The sequence below is a fragment of the Aplysia californica genome, unplaced genomic scaffold (genome assembly GCF_000002075.1).
Source record: "Aplysia californica isolate F4 #8 unplaced genomic scaffold, AplCal3.0 scaffold00165, whole genome shotgun sequence".
Classification (NCBI taxonomy): domain Eukaryota; kingdom Metazoa; phylum Mollusca; class Gastropoda; order Aplysiida; family Aplysiidae; genus Aplysia; species Aplysia californica.
The window spans coordinates 926576-937762 of record NW_004797435.1 but is presented as its reverse complement, the minus strand read 5'-3'; the positions used below and the strand labels follow the sequence as shown (position 1 = coordinate 937762).

At 41.9% G+C, this 11187-nt stretch overlaps 1 protein-coding gene across 2 annotated transcripts in view; it reads left to right on the top strand.

Moving 5' to 3' along the window:
• The window catches only part of LOC101861660 (zinc finger protein 420), a 30558-nt gene that overhangs the window by 1508 nt on the left and 17863 nt on the right, over positions 1-11187 (top strand). Inside the window, exons 2-5 of one of the 2 annotated variants that reach the window (XM_005097860.3) lie at positions 7330-7453; positions 8319-8723; positions 9305-9987; positions 10436-10553. In XM_005097860.3, the coding sequence (XP_005097917.1) occupies positions 8327-8723; positions 9305-9987; positions 10436-10553 (1198 nt within the window). In that variant the 5' untranslated portion in view covers positions 7330-7453; positions 8319-8326. The remainder of the gene's footprint in view (positions 1-7329; positions 7454-8318; positions 8724-9304; positions 9988-10435; positions 10554-11187) is intronic. The other variant, XM_013082253.2, reaches the window with a different exon arrangement.

Here is an 11187-nt window from a genome sequence, read left to right as displayed (position 1 = left end):
GTCACCATAGATTCTTCCCTGGGTTCGTCGGTTAAGATCCCGGTTCGCCTAAGATCCCGCATTTCCTTGCTCCCGAGCACCGGGATCTTAGGCGGAGACTACTGTATTCTATATTTAGATCTAGATCTAGTTCTAGATGTAGATTTAGATCTAGATAATCTAGATCGGAAGGACTTCCGTAATGAGCGACCACCCCATCAAACACTAATAAAGAAGAGGCCTAGACCTAACCCTACCCTTACCCCTACCCCAAGCCCTCAATTCTGCTCAGTCTCATAGTGGTTGCTCGTTACGGAAGTCCTCCCTCTAGATCTAGAATCTATCAGAATCTATATAATCTAATAAAGATTAGCCTACATTTTTAACCCTCGTCCTGTGTGGGCCGGGTATGTCGCCCGATAAGCCTATTTCGACACCTCGCCTGCGTTGTGGTCCCACATCAGTCTGGCCCCTGGCTCAGCGCACGCGCGCCGAGCATCATCTCCCATTCAATTCGGGTCCCCCGTCGGATCCCCATTCATGCAGGTCAAGTGTGTGTGCGTCTTGGTGTGCATTTGTGGCCTTCTTCTAGAACCGCCTGCTTTGGTTCGTAACCGAGGCATACGACACGTCCCATTCAAAACACGCCAAGTTGATAGCTCTAGATGTTCATCCACTGAAATTATAGAAGAAATTGACCCACTTAGACATTAGGGAGCTCGAAAGGATAGTCAGGAAACTAGACTTCCATTTTTTTGTACTTTCTTTTCTTCTTCCTCGTTCTCGATAACAGCTAGACAGTCAGTCCGATGTCGCGCACAAACTGTGCTGTTCGCTTCAACTCTTGAGAGACTGCCATAGAGAGCTTTCTCTCAAGGGGAGCCACATTCTGCCATGTCTGTGTACAGATCAGAGGGTGGCCTAACGCGGGCAGTGCTGAAGGATATGGTTGGCATCCTCTTGGTCATGTCCACATTCACAGTTCGCTGACTCTCTCACTTTTAATTTGGTGTGCTATTGATAATGGTGTTTGAGTCTGTTGTGGCCTCAACAGAGTCTAAAGATTGTGACCTGGTCTGCTCTATTTAGTATGTAGTAGGGGTCATTTCTGTTGTGTTTTGGATGGGACCTTTTCCATCTGTTTCTTAAAGCAGATTTTATTTAGTGTTTTTGACTCTGAGAGATCCATGCCATCTTCAATCTGGGTCATTTTTGTTGCACTGGGGTTGTTTGCCATTATTGTATTTAATAAAGCAAAAGAAAAAACTCTGTTTCTAGATGAGGAAGGGTAATTTAATGATGAAAATAATATGAGGTCTGCCCTCTCTGGCTTCACTGACAAGACTAAATAAATCATAATGAGCATGAGTACATGTGATTGAAACAGGAAGGAGGAGTGAGTAAAGATCACTAAGATCAGACAATCTTTGTTGTGAGGGTAGATAAATAAAAGTAGGGCCTACAATTACAGGGACATAATTCAACATGTTAATATAAGGACCAACAATCCAGGATTTATTGTTTCCCTTCTGTATATTGATAAAAGCAATCTAATAGTCTAACAATTTTGGCTCCTTCTTTGGCTAAGTCATCTGATTTTTCATCCATGAATGCCACAGTGACTTGGTATCCAAGTCTGCAGAGTTGTGTTGGCTTGGGAGTTTAGTTCACATATATATAGGAGTGAAGGGAGTTGTCGTACTTGAGCTGTTTGTGGCTTTTGGAGAGCTTGTAGGACAGATTTGGCATCTGTGAGGATGACGGTGTTGGCTTTAGATTTTTGGGGATTCAAGAGAATGGTGGCTGCTGTTTCGAGTGCTGATGGTTCTGCTTTGTAATTGGAAGATAGAGATCCTGTGGGGATCGAATGGCTTTCTGTTGACCCATCTATCCACCTATGTAGATACTTCCACCGCCGTTTCTGACTGCATCAGTTGCTGATCCATCTGTGTAAACTCGATTCCACCGGTTGCTTGGAAAGTTTCTGTCCAGGTAGTCAAGCATCAGTGACTTGAATTATATTGGAGGAGGAACTTCAGATTTGGTGCCAAGCTTTTCTAGGTTATTTTTTCGAATTTGAGGGGGGTGATTAGTCTGAAGGGGGTGAACTTGACACGGGTCTAGTGGGGTTGGAGATTCTTCAAGAGAGATTTTGAGTCCAGAGCTGGAGTGTCTGGCCATAAGGAGGAAGCTTGTTCTTCTTAAGTATTTGCTCTGGCTTTTTGAAGATCTATCCTTCATTGGATGGGTTGGCATTCTTTTGACCTTTTCCTGATGAACAATTGCTTTCAGATCGTGTCTGTCGTTCAGGGGTTCTAGCCCCGTTAGTGTTTCCATGACATGAATGGGCGTGGATCTCATTTCTCCCGTGATGATCCGCAGATTTTGATTCTGGATTCTCGCTACTTTGTGGAAGTTGCTGTCTGATGCTGTTCCCCACACTGCGATACCATATTGATATTCCAGGACTGGGCGGACATATCCAACAAAGGCTCCACATAAGACGGTGTGATTTTTCTCTCCAATCTGACCCTGTCTACTTTCTAAGCAGTGTTGTTCTTCTGTTGCCTTTACTTCTGCACCTCTCTGTTTAGGCCTTCCATGTTAGTCTTGGATCAAATGTCACACTCAAATAGGTGGGATTTGACTTGTGTTGTAGAGTGTTTCCATCATGATGCAAGTTTACCTTTCAGGGTTTTGGTGAGAGGCTGAATGTTGTGTACGTGGTCTTGTTCTTGTCGATCTTCTGTCCCCACTCTTATGTCCACTTCATCATGTTGTTAAGTGTGCTTTGGAGTCGTACCTGGGCTGTTCCTACTGACTCTGCCGAGCATAAAAGAGCGATGTCATCTGCGTATTCCACTGCTGTCACTTTCTTAGTGATTGTGGTTGAGATGTCGTTGAGGAAAATCAGGAACAGGGTCGCTGATAAAACTCCCCCTTGTGGGACTCCATTACTGATTGTCTCCATTTTGCTTCTTTTTCCTTGCAGTTTCTCACAGGCTCTTGTTTGAGATAGGTATTGTGAGATCCATTTCAGCATGTTGTGAGAGATGTTCAGATTTTGTAATTTCAGTATGAGTGCTTCCGTCCAGACTTTATCAAATGCCTTCTCCAGGTCGATCCAGACGGCTACAGTGTGTTCTTTCCTTTGGAAGCCGTCCTCTACCATCTGAGCAAGCAATGCATGTAATCTGGTCTTCGGTTGATCGATGTTTCCTAAACCCAGCTTGGTTATCTGATAGAAGATGGTTTTTCTCTAGGAACCAGCAGAGTCTGTAGTTGAGGATCCTCTCTAGAAGCTTGCACAGACAGCTGGTGATACTGATTGGGTGGTAGCTTTCTGCGCTGTTCTTGGGTTTTCTGTCTTTAAGGAGGGGTATCTGTATAGCAGTTTTCCAAGCTTTTGGAATTTTCCCGTTCTTCCAGCTACTGTTGAATATTTGGAGGATTTTCTTCTTAGCAGTGTTTCCCATATGCATAAGCATGTCATGGCTTATTTTATCTGGGCCTGGGGCTTGTCTTAGTTTGAGCTGGAGAAGGGCTCTATCCAGTTCTGTCATTAAGAGTGGTTTGGTCATAACGTCATCTTTAGGTTCTTGTGGGGATTCAAAAGCATGTATTTTTCTCTGTACTTCTTCTATTCTGTCTGGGGATATTTCTAACTTGCCCACTTCCTTGTACTGCTGAATGAGTAGGTTTGCTGCTTGTTTATCTACGTTGGACTCGCCATCTTTGTCTAGTATTACTGGTACATCCCTGTTTAGGTTTTCTCCGTTTAATGATCTGACAATCCTCCACAGTTGTTTCCTTGTCTAAGTTTAGGAAGCTTGTCTTTTCATGCCAACTTTTCCGAACGGTTGAATTAGTCGCCTTCTTAAATTCTGCTGCAGCTTTCTTTAGCTGAATGTTGTTTTCTGTTGTTGGTAGATTTTCAACTGCTTCTCTTGCTGTGGTGACTTTGTCGCTAAGCATTCTGAGCTCTTCAGACCAGTTTGGAACATAATCCCTTCTAGCTCCTCTGTGGATGGACTCTTTTGCCGCTTGCAGTATGGCCTGTGTGAACTCCCTCACACTTCTGTTAGTGTTTGAGGTTTTGGCATGAATTTTGGTGGTATATACATCTGTAAGAGATGCAAATTTGGTCCAGTCTGCCTTTTTGTAGTTACATCTGTGCAAGGTGCTAGTTGATACGGTGGGGGGAGAGACTTGGCTGGTGATTAGGATAAGTTTGTGGTCACTAGTTGCAAGTTGTTCCATGACTTGTTTTGTTGCTCCTCTGCTGCTGTTGTTGCTTGCAAATGACAGGTCTGGGTGAGACGTGGTTTTCCAGGCTCTGGAGAAGAAAGTGTGGGGGGGGGGGGGGGGATCGTCTGGTTTGTTGAGCAGGTGTAGCTTGGTGAAAGCTTGCCAGTCTTCTATTTCCTCTCCTTTGGCATCTAGGTCTCTGTATCCCCAGCTTGGAGAATGACTGTTGAAGTCACCAAGCACTAAGCAGTCATCTGTTGGAATGTCCATCACTTGAAGCTTGAGAGCTTTATCGGGTGCATAGCAATTGTAGACTGTTACAATCCGGTCTGGGAGTTTGAGCTCGACTCCTATGATTTCTGACTCACCTGTATCTTGCACCCTGATTTCTTTCGCCGGGATGGAGTTTGCGACAATGGTGAGCACTCCTCCTTTAGGTGCGTAGTTCCTATCCTTTCTAAAGGTTTGGTAGCCTCTGATGTTAAACCTCATTGCTGAAGTAAGGTGTGTCTCTTGCAGACTGACTATGTCAATCCTTTCTCTGATGAGGGTGTCTTTTAAGGCATCTTCCCCCATTGGAAGGTTTTTAGAGGTCTCTGCTGACTCTCTGGAGATGATTGGCCAGTCGTAATCGGCTGATCTCTTCTCCTGGCTCCCCGGGAAGAGACAGAGATACCACCAGTAGCTTGGGATGGGCCCCTTCGAGACAGAGGGCCCGGCACTTCGTCCGCCTGGCGGGATTCCACAGATGAAATGCCACATGGAAAATCTTTGGATCCTGACATCATAATGAGACTTGCATGAGGCAGTTTGGGCTAGCCCAACTATCGGCACCTTTCGGCCCATCTCTCCGTCTTCGGCGTGCTTTTCTGTCTGGGAGTGCTCCCATATCCTATAACTTTCCTGGGTTTGCCTGCTAGGCAGCAGGGGTTTTTGATCAGAGTTTTCCTTCTCCTAGATGAACTGCCATCCCTGGCTGACGAGTTCCATCTACCCGGGGTGTGGGGATATCGCGCCCCAGTCTGGCTGGCGAATCTTTCACCGGGCAATTAGGGTATTTTACATTGAGTAGAAGAATGGGATCCCACTACACAATCTTCACCCTGCCCTCCATCCTCACCGCCATTTTGTCTGTGACTACTTATTTAGATATTCGCAGCTAACCTCTATATCTGGAGGCTGTTCCACTATCCGCCACCTGTGGACGCACTGGGTTGGGGTTGGTTGCCCCGGGGCCCAGATTTTTCTAAACAAAATCTTTCAAATGAGCTTGATTTTGTATGAAATGATACTACCTGATAAAAAATAAGCTTGTTTGATAATTTTGAATACCATTGTGCAGGTACAAAGGACAATTTGAGTGCAAAACATTTGGAAATTGACCTATATTATCCCCTTTCGAACCCCAAGTACCTGCACCTTGGACTTGCAACCGTAAGGTCGTGGGTTAGAATCCCGTCAGGGGCCCGACGTTGTGTCCTTGGGAAAGGCACTTTGCACAAATTTTCCTCACTTCACCCAGGTGGAAATGGGTACCCGGCTATAGACAGTGTACGATCTTGTCAGTTTGGTAGTGTTTGAGCGCGTGAAATCCGCAGCTTGCACTGTATGCTTCTGCGGAAGCCGAGAATGTTTCTGTGTGTTCTCAGAGGGTCTGCTGGGGTAATAATGGTTGTAAAGCGCATAGAGCATGCTCTTGAGCGTGGATATGCGCTATATAAATGCATTTATTTATATTATTATTATTATGTTGGCCCCACAGTTTGAGCGAGTGGAGACCCTAGAGATATGTAGGTCAAGTAAGTTTCAAATAGGGACCTCAACTAGACCTTGGCTTTACCACACTACTCTGAGAACTGGTAAAAAAGTTAGTGCTAGGTAAAGTGCTATCTATTACTATTACTGCAAAGTGTTAAAGTTAATTAAACTGTTATAGAGGCCTTGAGATAATCGCTTGAGTTAAGCTAGAGAACCATTAACATAGGTCGTATTATTTTACTTTCACTCCCTTCTCATGTTCTGGTATTGTACAAACCTTTACTTCTTGTGCATTTTTGTTCATTTTATGCGAATACAGTAGATATAGTTGAACCTGTACTGTGTAAAACGGAATCTCAGGGGAGCTAGAAAAAAATTCTGACTTTGACATTTTCCATCTTAGTACATGGGAATATGTGTGGAGAGATGGAAGGGAGATGTGGGGGGGGGGGTTCAGGCACCCAGCCGGTGGGACCAAGGGCCGCTTGTCCGATCGGCAAGCAGTGGTCCAAACTTCTGACCTCTCTGAGCCTCTCAAGTGTGCATTCCTCTCTAATAATGTCATGCATCTGTCCTCCTTATCCATTGCCACCAGTGTATGCATTTCATAGGACAACAGTTTGACCTATTAACTCTTTCCATCAAAACGTAACATATGATATATCAAATTGAAGGAAATTGAATGAGGAATACATCCCAATATGAAACAAGGATTAATTTTGAACATAAGTATGCATTACAAGGGTTAGAAATGGCGATGGTGGTGAGAAAAATAAATTTTGACGGAAAAAATTACATTCGCCAAACATGTGAAAGCAAATCAGAATAGCTATCTTATCATATACAGCCAAGAGCATAATCCAAAAATATCTGAATTACGCAGCTTTTTATTTGAAAGCAATATTCCAAATTTTGTTAGAGTTATGAAATTTATACTGAGTGCGGTTACTTCGTTTTGTTGTTGCCAGACTGCAAGAACTAATTCACTCGTTTTTCCCCAAACCCACGCTTTGACGAAGTGAAACTAGTTGTTTGCGTTTCCTAAATGCTTTCCGAGTTTTTCAATAGCAATAAAAAGTAATGATTAATGATGGATCGTTTTAAAACGAAACAATAATGAGGCACCCTATCGCAGCCGATATATCCGCGATACATCCGCAAGGGGTGTGGACTCGGTACCGATATATCGGCGATACGTCCGGAAAGAGTTAAAAACGGACACGTTTGAACTTGATCTCCTCTGGTTCCACCCTTAACCCCACCCATCTGTTTAAAAAGCACAGTCAACCAGTGCCATTCCTCCCGTGCATAATTATTTGAAGAACTTTTTTTTCATTTTCTCAGCTGGCTTTATGAATGTACAGGGCGGCAGGCAGGCAGAGGTCAAACTAATTTCACACCTCTGGCATCTGGCTACCCCTGGAAATTTCCATGCTGGAGTGCCACTCCAACATTTTCCCAGGCACTGGTGAGATTTCATACCCACACCACTCCACTCTGGCCATCCGCACTGCTAAGGGCTTACAGGGATGGGGTAACAAAAACCGCCAAATTGCACCCCTACTAATTTTCCTTGCGGCATGGCAAAAAAGTTACAGCCGATGGAACTCAACTTGATAGGTTTGTTTCTACTAATCTGAGCTGAGTGGGCAAAGCATTTTTTCTGTCTTTGACAGGTAAAAAAACACTCTGAAGGGAAGGACAGGTTTCCGACTTATAGAGATAATTATAGAGGAATTTATCAAGGGGGAACAGGGAAATTCATTTAAGACAGGTTTGCGTCTTACTCGAGTTTCCACTATTGCAGGTTCGACTGTATTGATTTTTTATCCATCACATATCATTAATGTCAAAAATATTTTTATGGCCTTTGTTCGAACTTTGAAAAGATTATGCTAAGCTCAATTGTATATTAACTTTTGTGCTTTAGACTGATCCAAGGGATTTCAGAGGGCCCTGAGGTAAAAAAAAATCTAGAGGGTTACAGGGGGCACGGCCCATGTTTTTTCCCATAATTTGGTGTTTTGCAAATAATGTTAAAAATTTTCTTTTAAATAATTGATTTGCAACAGTGTTAATGGTCATATATGTGACTGCAGCAAAAAATATGGTTGTTTGACCCTTAAAAGCAGTGTATATGTGTGTGTGAGTTAAAGTAAACATTTATCAGACACTTTTCACTACTCTTTCTGCAAAAGTATTCTTTAAAAGATTGTATAAATAATATATATAATTAAGGACATTATAAGTCAAAATTGTTACTTTGTGAAAGAATTTCTTTCCTAGGATCAAAATTTAACAAAATGCTGTACTTTTTTCTCTTTCACTTTCAGCATGAAATATGAGTACACTGACAGTGGATTTGGAGAGCATGAGCCCAGAGGAGGATGTCAGAATCAGGAAAGGGCCACCTATTATCTGTGTGATGTGCAAATCTGGAAGAGATGGAGAAGAAAGACTCTATATGTTTGGTGGCAATAGACCTTTTATGGCCAAGTTTCAAGCTAAACTGGTTTCCCTCATTGGCCAAGAAGAATTTTCTGCTTTGTGCGAAAATCACAAGACTAAATTCAATAGAAGTTATATTTGTAAACACTGTTATCGAAAGGTTAACAGTACATATGATGGAATTGTAAAAATTCAGAGAGGGATTGCAAAGTCTGTGAAAAGAGTCAAGTCCCTCAGTGGCAACTGTTCCCCGTCTGAAGAATCGGAGAACGAAGAGCTCGTTCCTCCCAGTGAGTTTGTCAGAAATAAATTTATGCACCCTTTTTCTTAATCTCATCTTTGTTTGACTGTTTTTCACGTGGTTCCCAATATCAACATTTTAATATAAAAGATGTTTTTGTTGACAGACACTGCCAAATTATTGTTGACTGTTGTCTATTGAATGTATTTAATTAAAAAGCCAAAGTACTAGTACATTCAAGTAGGGTGATATGTCTTTAAAACAAAACAAAAAAACTATTTTTTTTGGCTAAAACAAGAGAGATGTATAACCATAAAATAGAAGATGCAGCCCTTCAAACTGCTACTGTGTTTGTAAATGGTCATAACTGTTTTGGTTTTGGCACACCCGGAGAATGTGAGACAGAAGAGATAATGGACTGCCATTTCTCAGTATATACAGTTACACTGATGTTGTCCGACATGTTTTCAAAACGCAAAATGCCCTGTGCTGCTTCTCATTTCATATTAATGAGTGCACTTTTTATCTGAACTGTTTGCTTCTCTTCAGCATATTTCATTCTTTTGTGACAACATAGAATCTATAGATAAAGAGAAATCGTTGTCCATTTTCATTTTTTTTTTCTTTCAGCCATAAGTCCACGTAGGAAAAAGCTCCCTCCTGTTGTTGAGAGAATTGCAGAGAAGATTGCATCACTGACGTTTGTGAAGATAAACAACAAGACTCCCATGATAGTTCTAAAGCGTTTAGAATCGACTTCAGCGATGAAGTCACTTGGCTGTGATGGTGACAGTGGAAAGTCCATTGTTGTGGAAGGTGAAAGTCGTCTTCTCGATGTAACAGGTGCAGGAATTCAAAGAAATTGTCATGTTCCTGTGGGACAATTGAACTCTGTTGGTCTTCTTTACCGGGTAGTCTCTGTTGATGAAAATGGAGATTCAGCTGTGTGTTCAGAAAAAATATCTGAGAATCAAGAAGTTCTCAGTTCTGATGGAAGGTGTTCATCCAACCAGGACCAGTTGCATAATAAAACTTCAAATCCTTTGGATTCCCATTTTAACGAACTAGGCAAACTGTCTTCTAACACTGTGTCTGAAGTGATTAATGGTTCTAATACGTTATCAAAGGAGATGTCAGGGGATCAATATTCGGTGACTCTATCAGGGAATTGTCACACAAGTATAATAAATGGAATGCATGGTTTTGCTGTTAAAGAAGAGGACACAGTGGACTGTACATTGTCCAAAGCTCCGTCTAGTGCACAGATGGTAGAACTTCTGGCTAATCCATCTCTGCTGGTCAAGTCTCCTCAGGTATTTGTCTTGTTGTCACATGTCAACTCTGGTTGATTTCTAAAATTAGATTTTAGTCGTAAAGTGGAATTCTGAGAAAGCTATTAGTATTAGAACTTAAAAGAATAATATTTTATTGAATGAAATACCTGTTCACCTGCTGTAAAGAGCTTTTGTGAGAAGGAAAAGAAATTTTCTTCAATCAAATAAAACCCTTGAAATTATATTCTCCCTTTAAACTAGAGGTACTTTGATTTTAGTGTGCCAAGCCAGTATTATTAATGAAGTGGAAAAAAGTTCTTACATTATAAGAAAAATTGCATGCGAGGTAAATTTTTTCAGAGTTGTTAATTAGTTTTAAAAGCTTTTGTTGTTAACCTTTTCCCTTTATCCCAATCTCCGTCTTTCTCTTTTTTCTTTTCCATTTGAACATATCAGTCAATTGTCAGGTCACTTTACCTATTCACAGCCCATCAAGCTAGCAGACGTGAAAGACCGCAAGGTGTACCTCTGTGGGGAGGGTGGTTGTGACTGGATTTTTAGCTCAAAGTATCTGTGGGACAACCACATCCGGCATTATCACTACTGTGAGTGAAAGAGCTTTCATAAGGTCAATGTTGCAGGGTGAACAGTGGGTGCTGATATAATTAATTCATTTGCCTCTTTCACCCTCATATTGGGTATAGGCTGCCAAGAAGAGCCCTCTGCCTTTCTTTGTTCTTGGTAATCTTCTCCATCTCCAGCCAGCTGTGTCGGGTGCTGTGTTATGTTGTGTTTAGTCTATGATGAAAGTCCAGAACCTCTGAGTTTTTTTATGGTGTCAGTGTTGGGGGTGGTTAGAGGATTCTTTGGTATGATCTGCTTCTTTTTGGTGCTAGTGTTCTCCTCATTTGTTCTTGGTTAAATGTGTCCATGTTCATGCTTATCTGTGAAGACTATATTCTATGTCTCAGGTCAATGCTATTTGAACTGATGCTCAGATTATCTTTTTTTTTAAAAATGCCGTGACTTTTATATCAAATTTGTTCTTTCTATGTTTATTGCTCCATGTAGATGTATTGATTATTGTTCTCTTCTGGTTTGACCCTTTTTCATGGAGTCTGAAATTACTTTGATTCGTTCTAGGCTTTCTGTACTTGAAACAATAACGTTCATTAGATAAATGTACAGCCAGCGGGTTTTTTAAGGTAGCATGCTGGAGTCGGTGGTGTAACGGTAGCA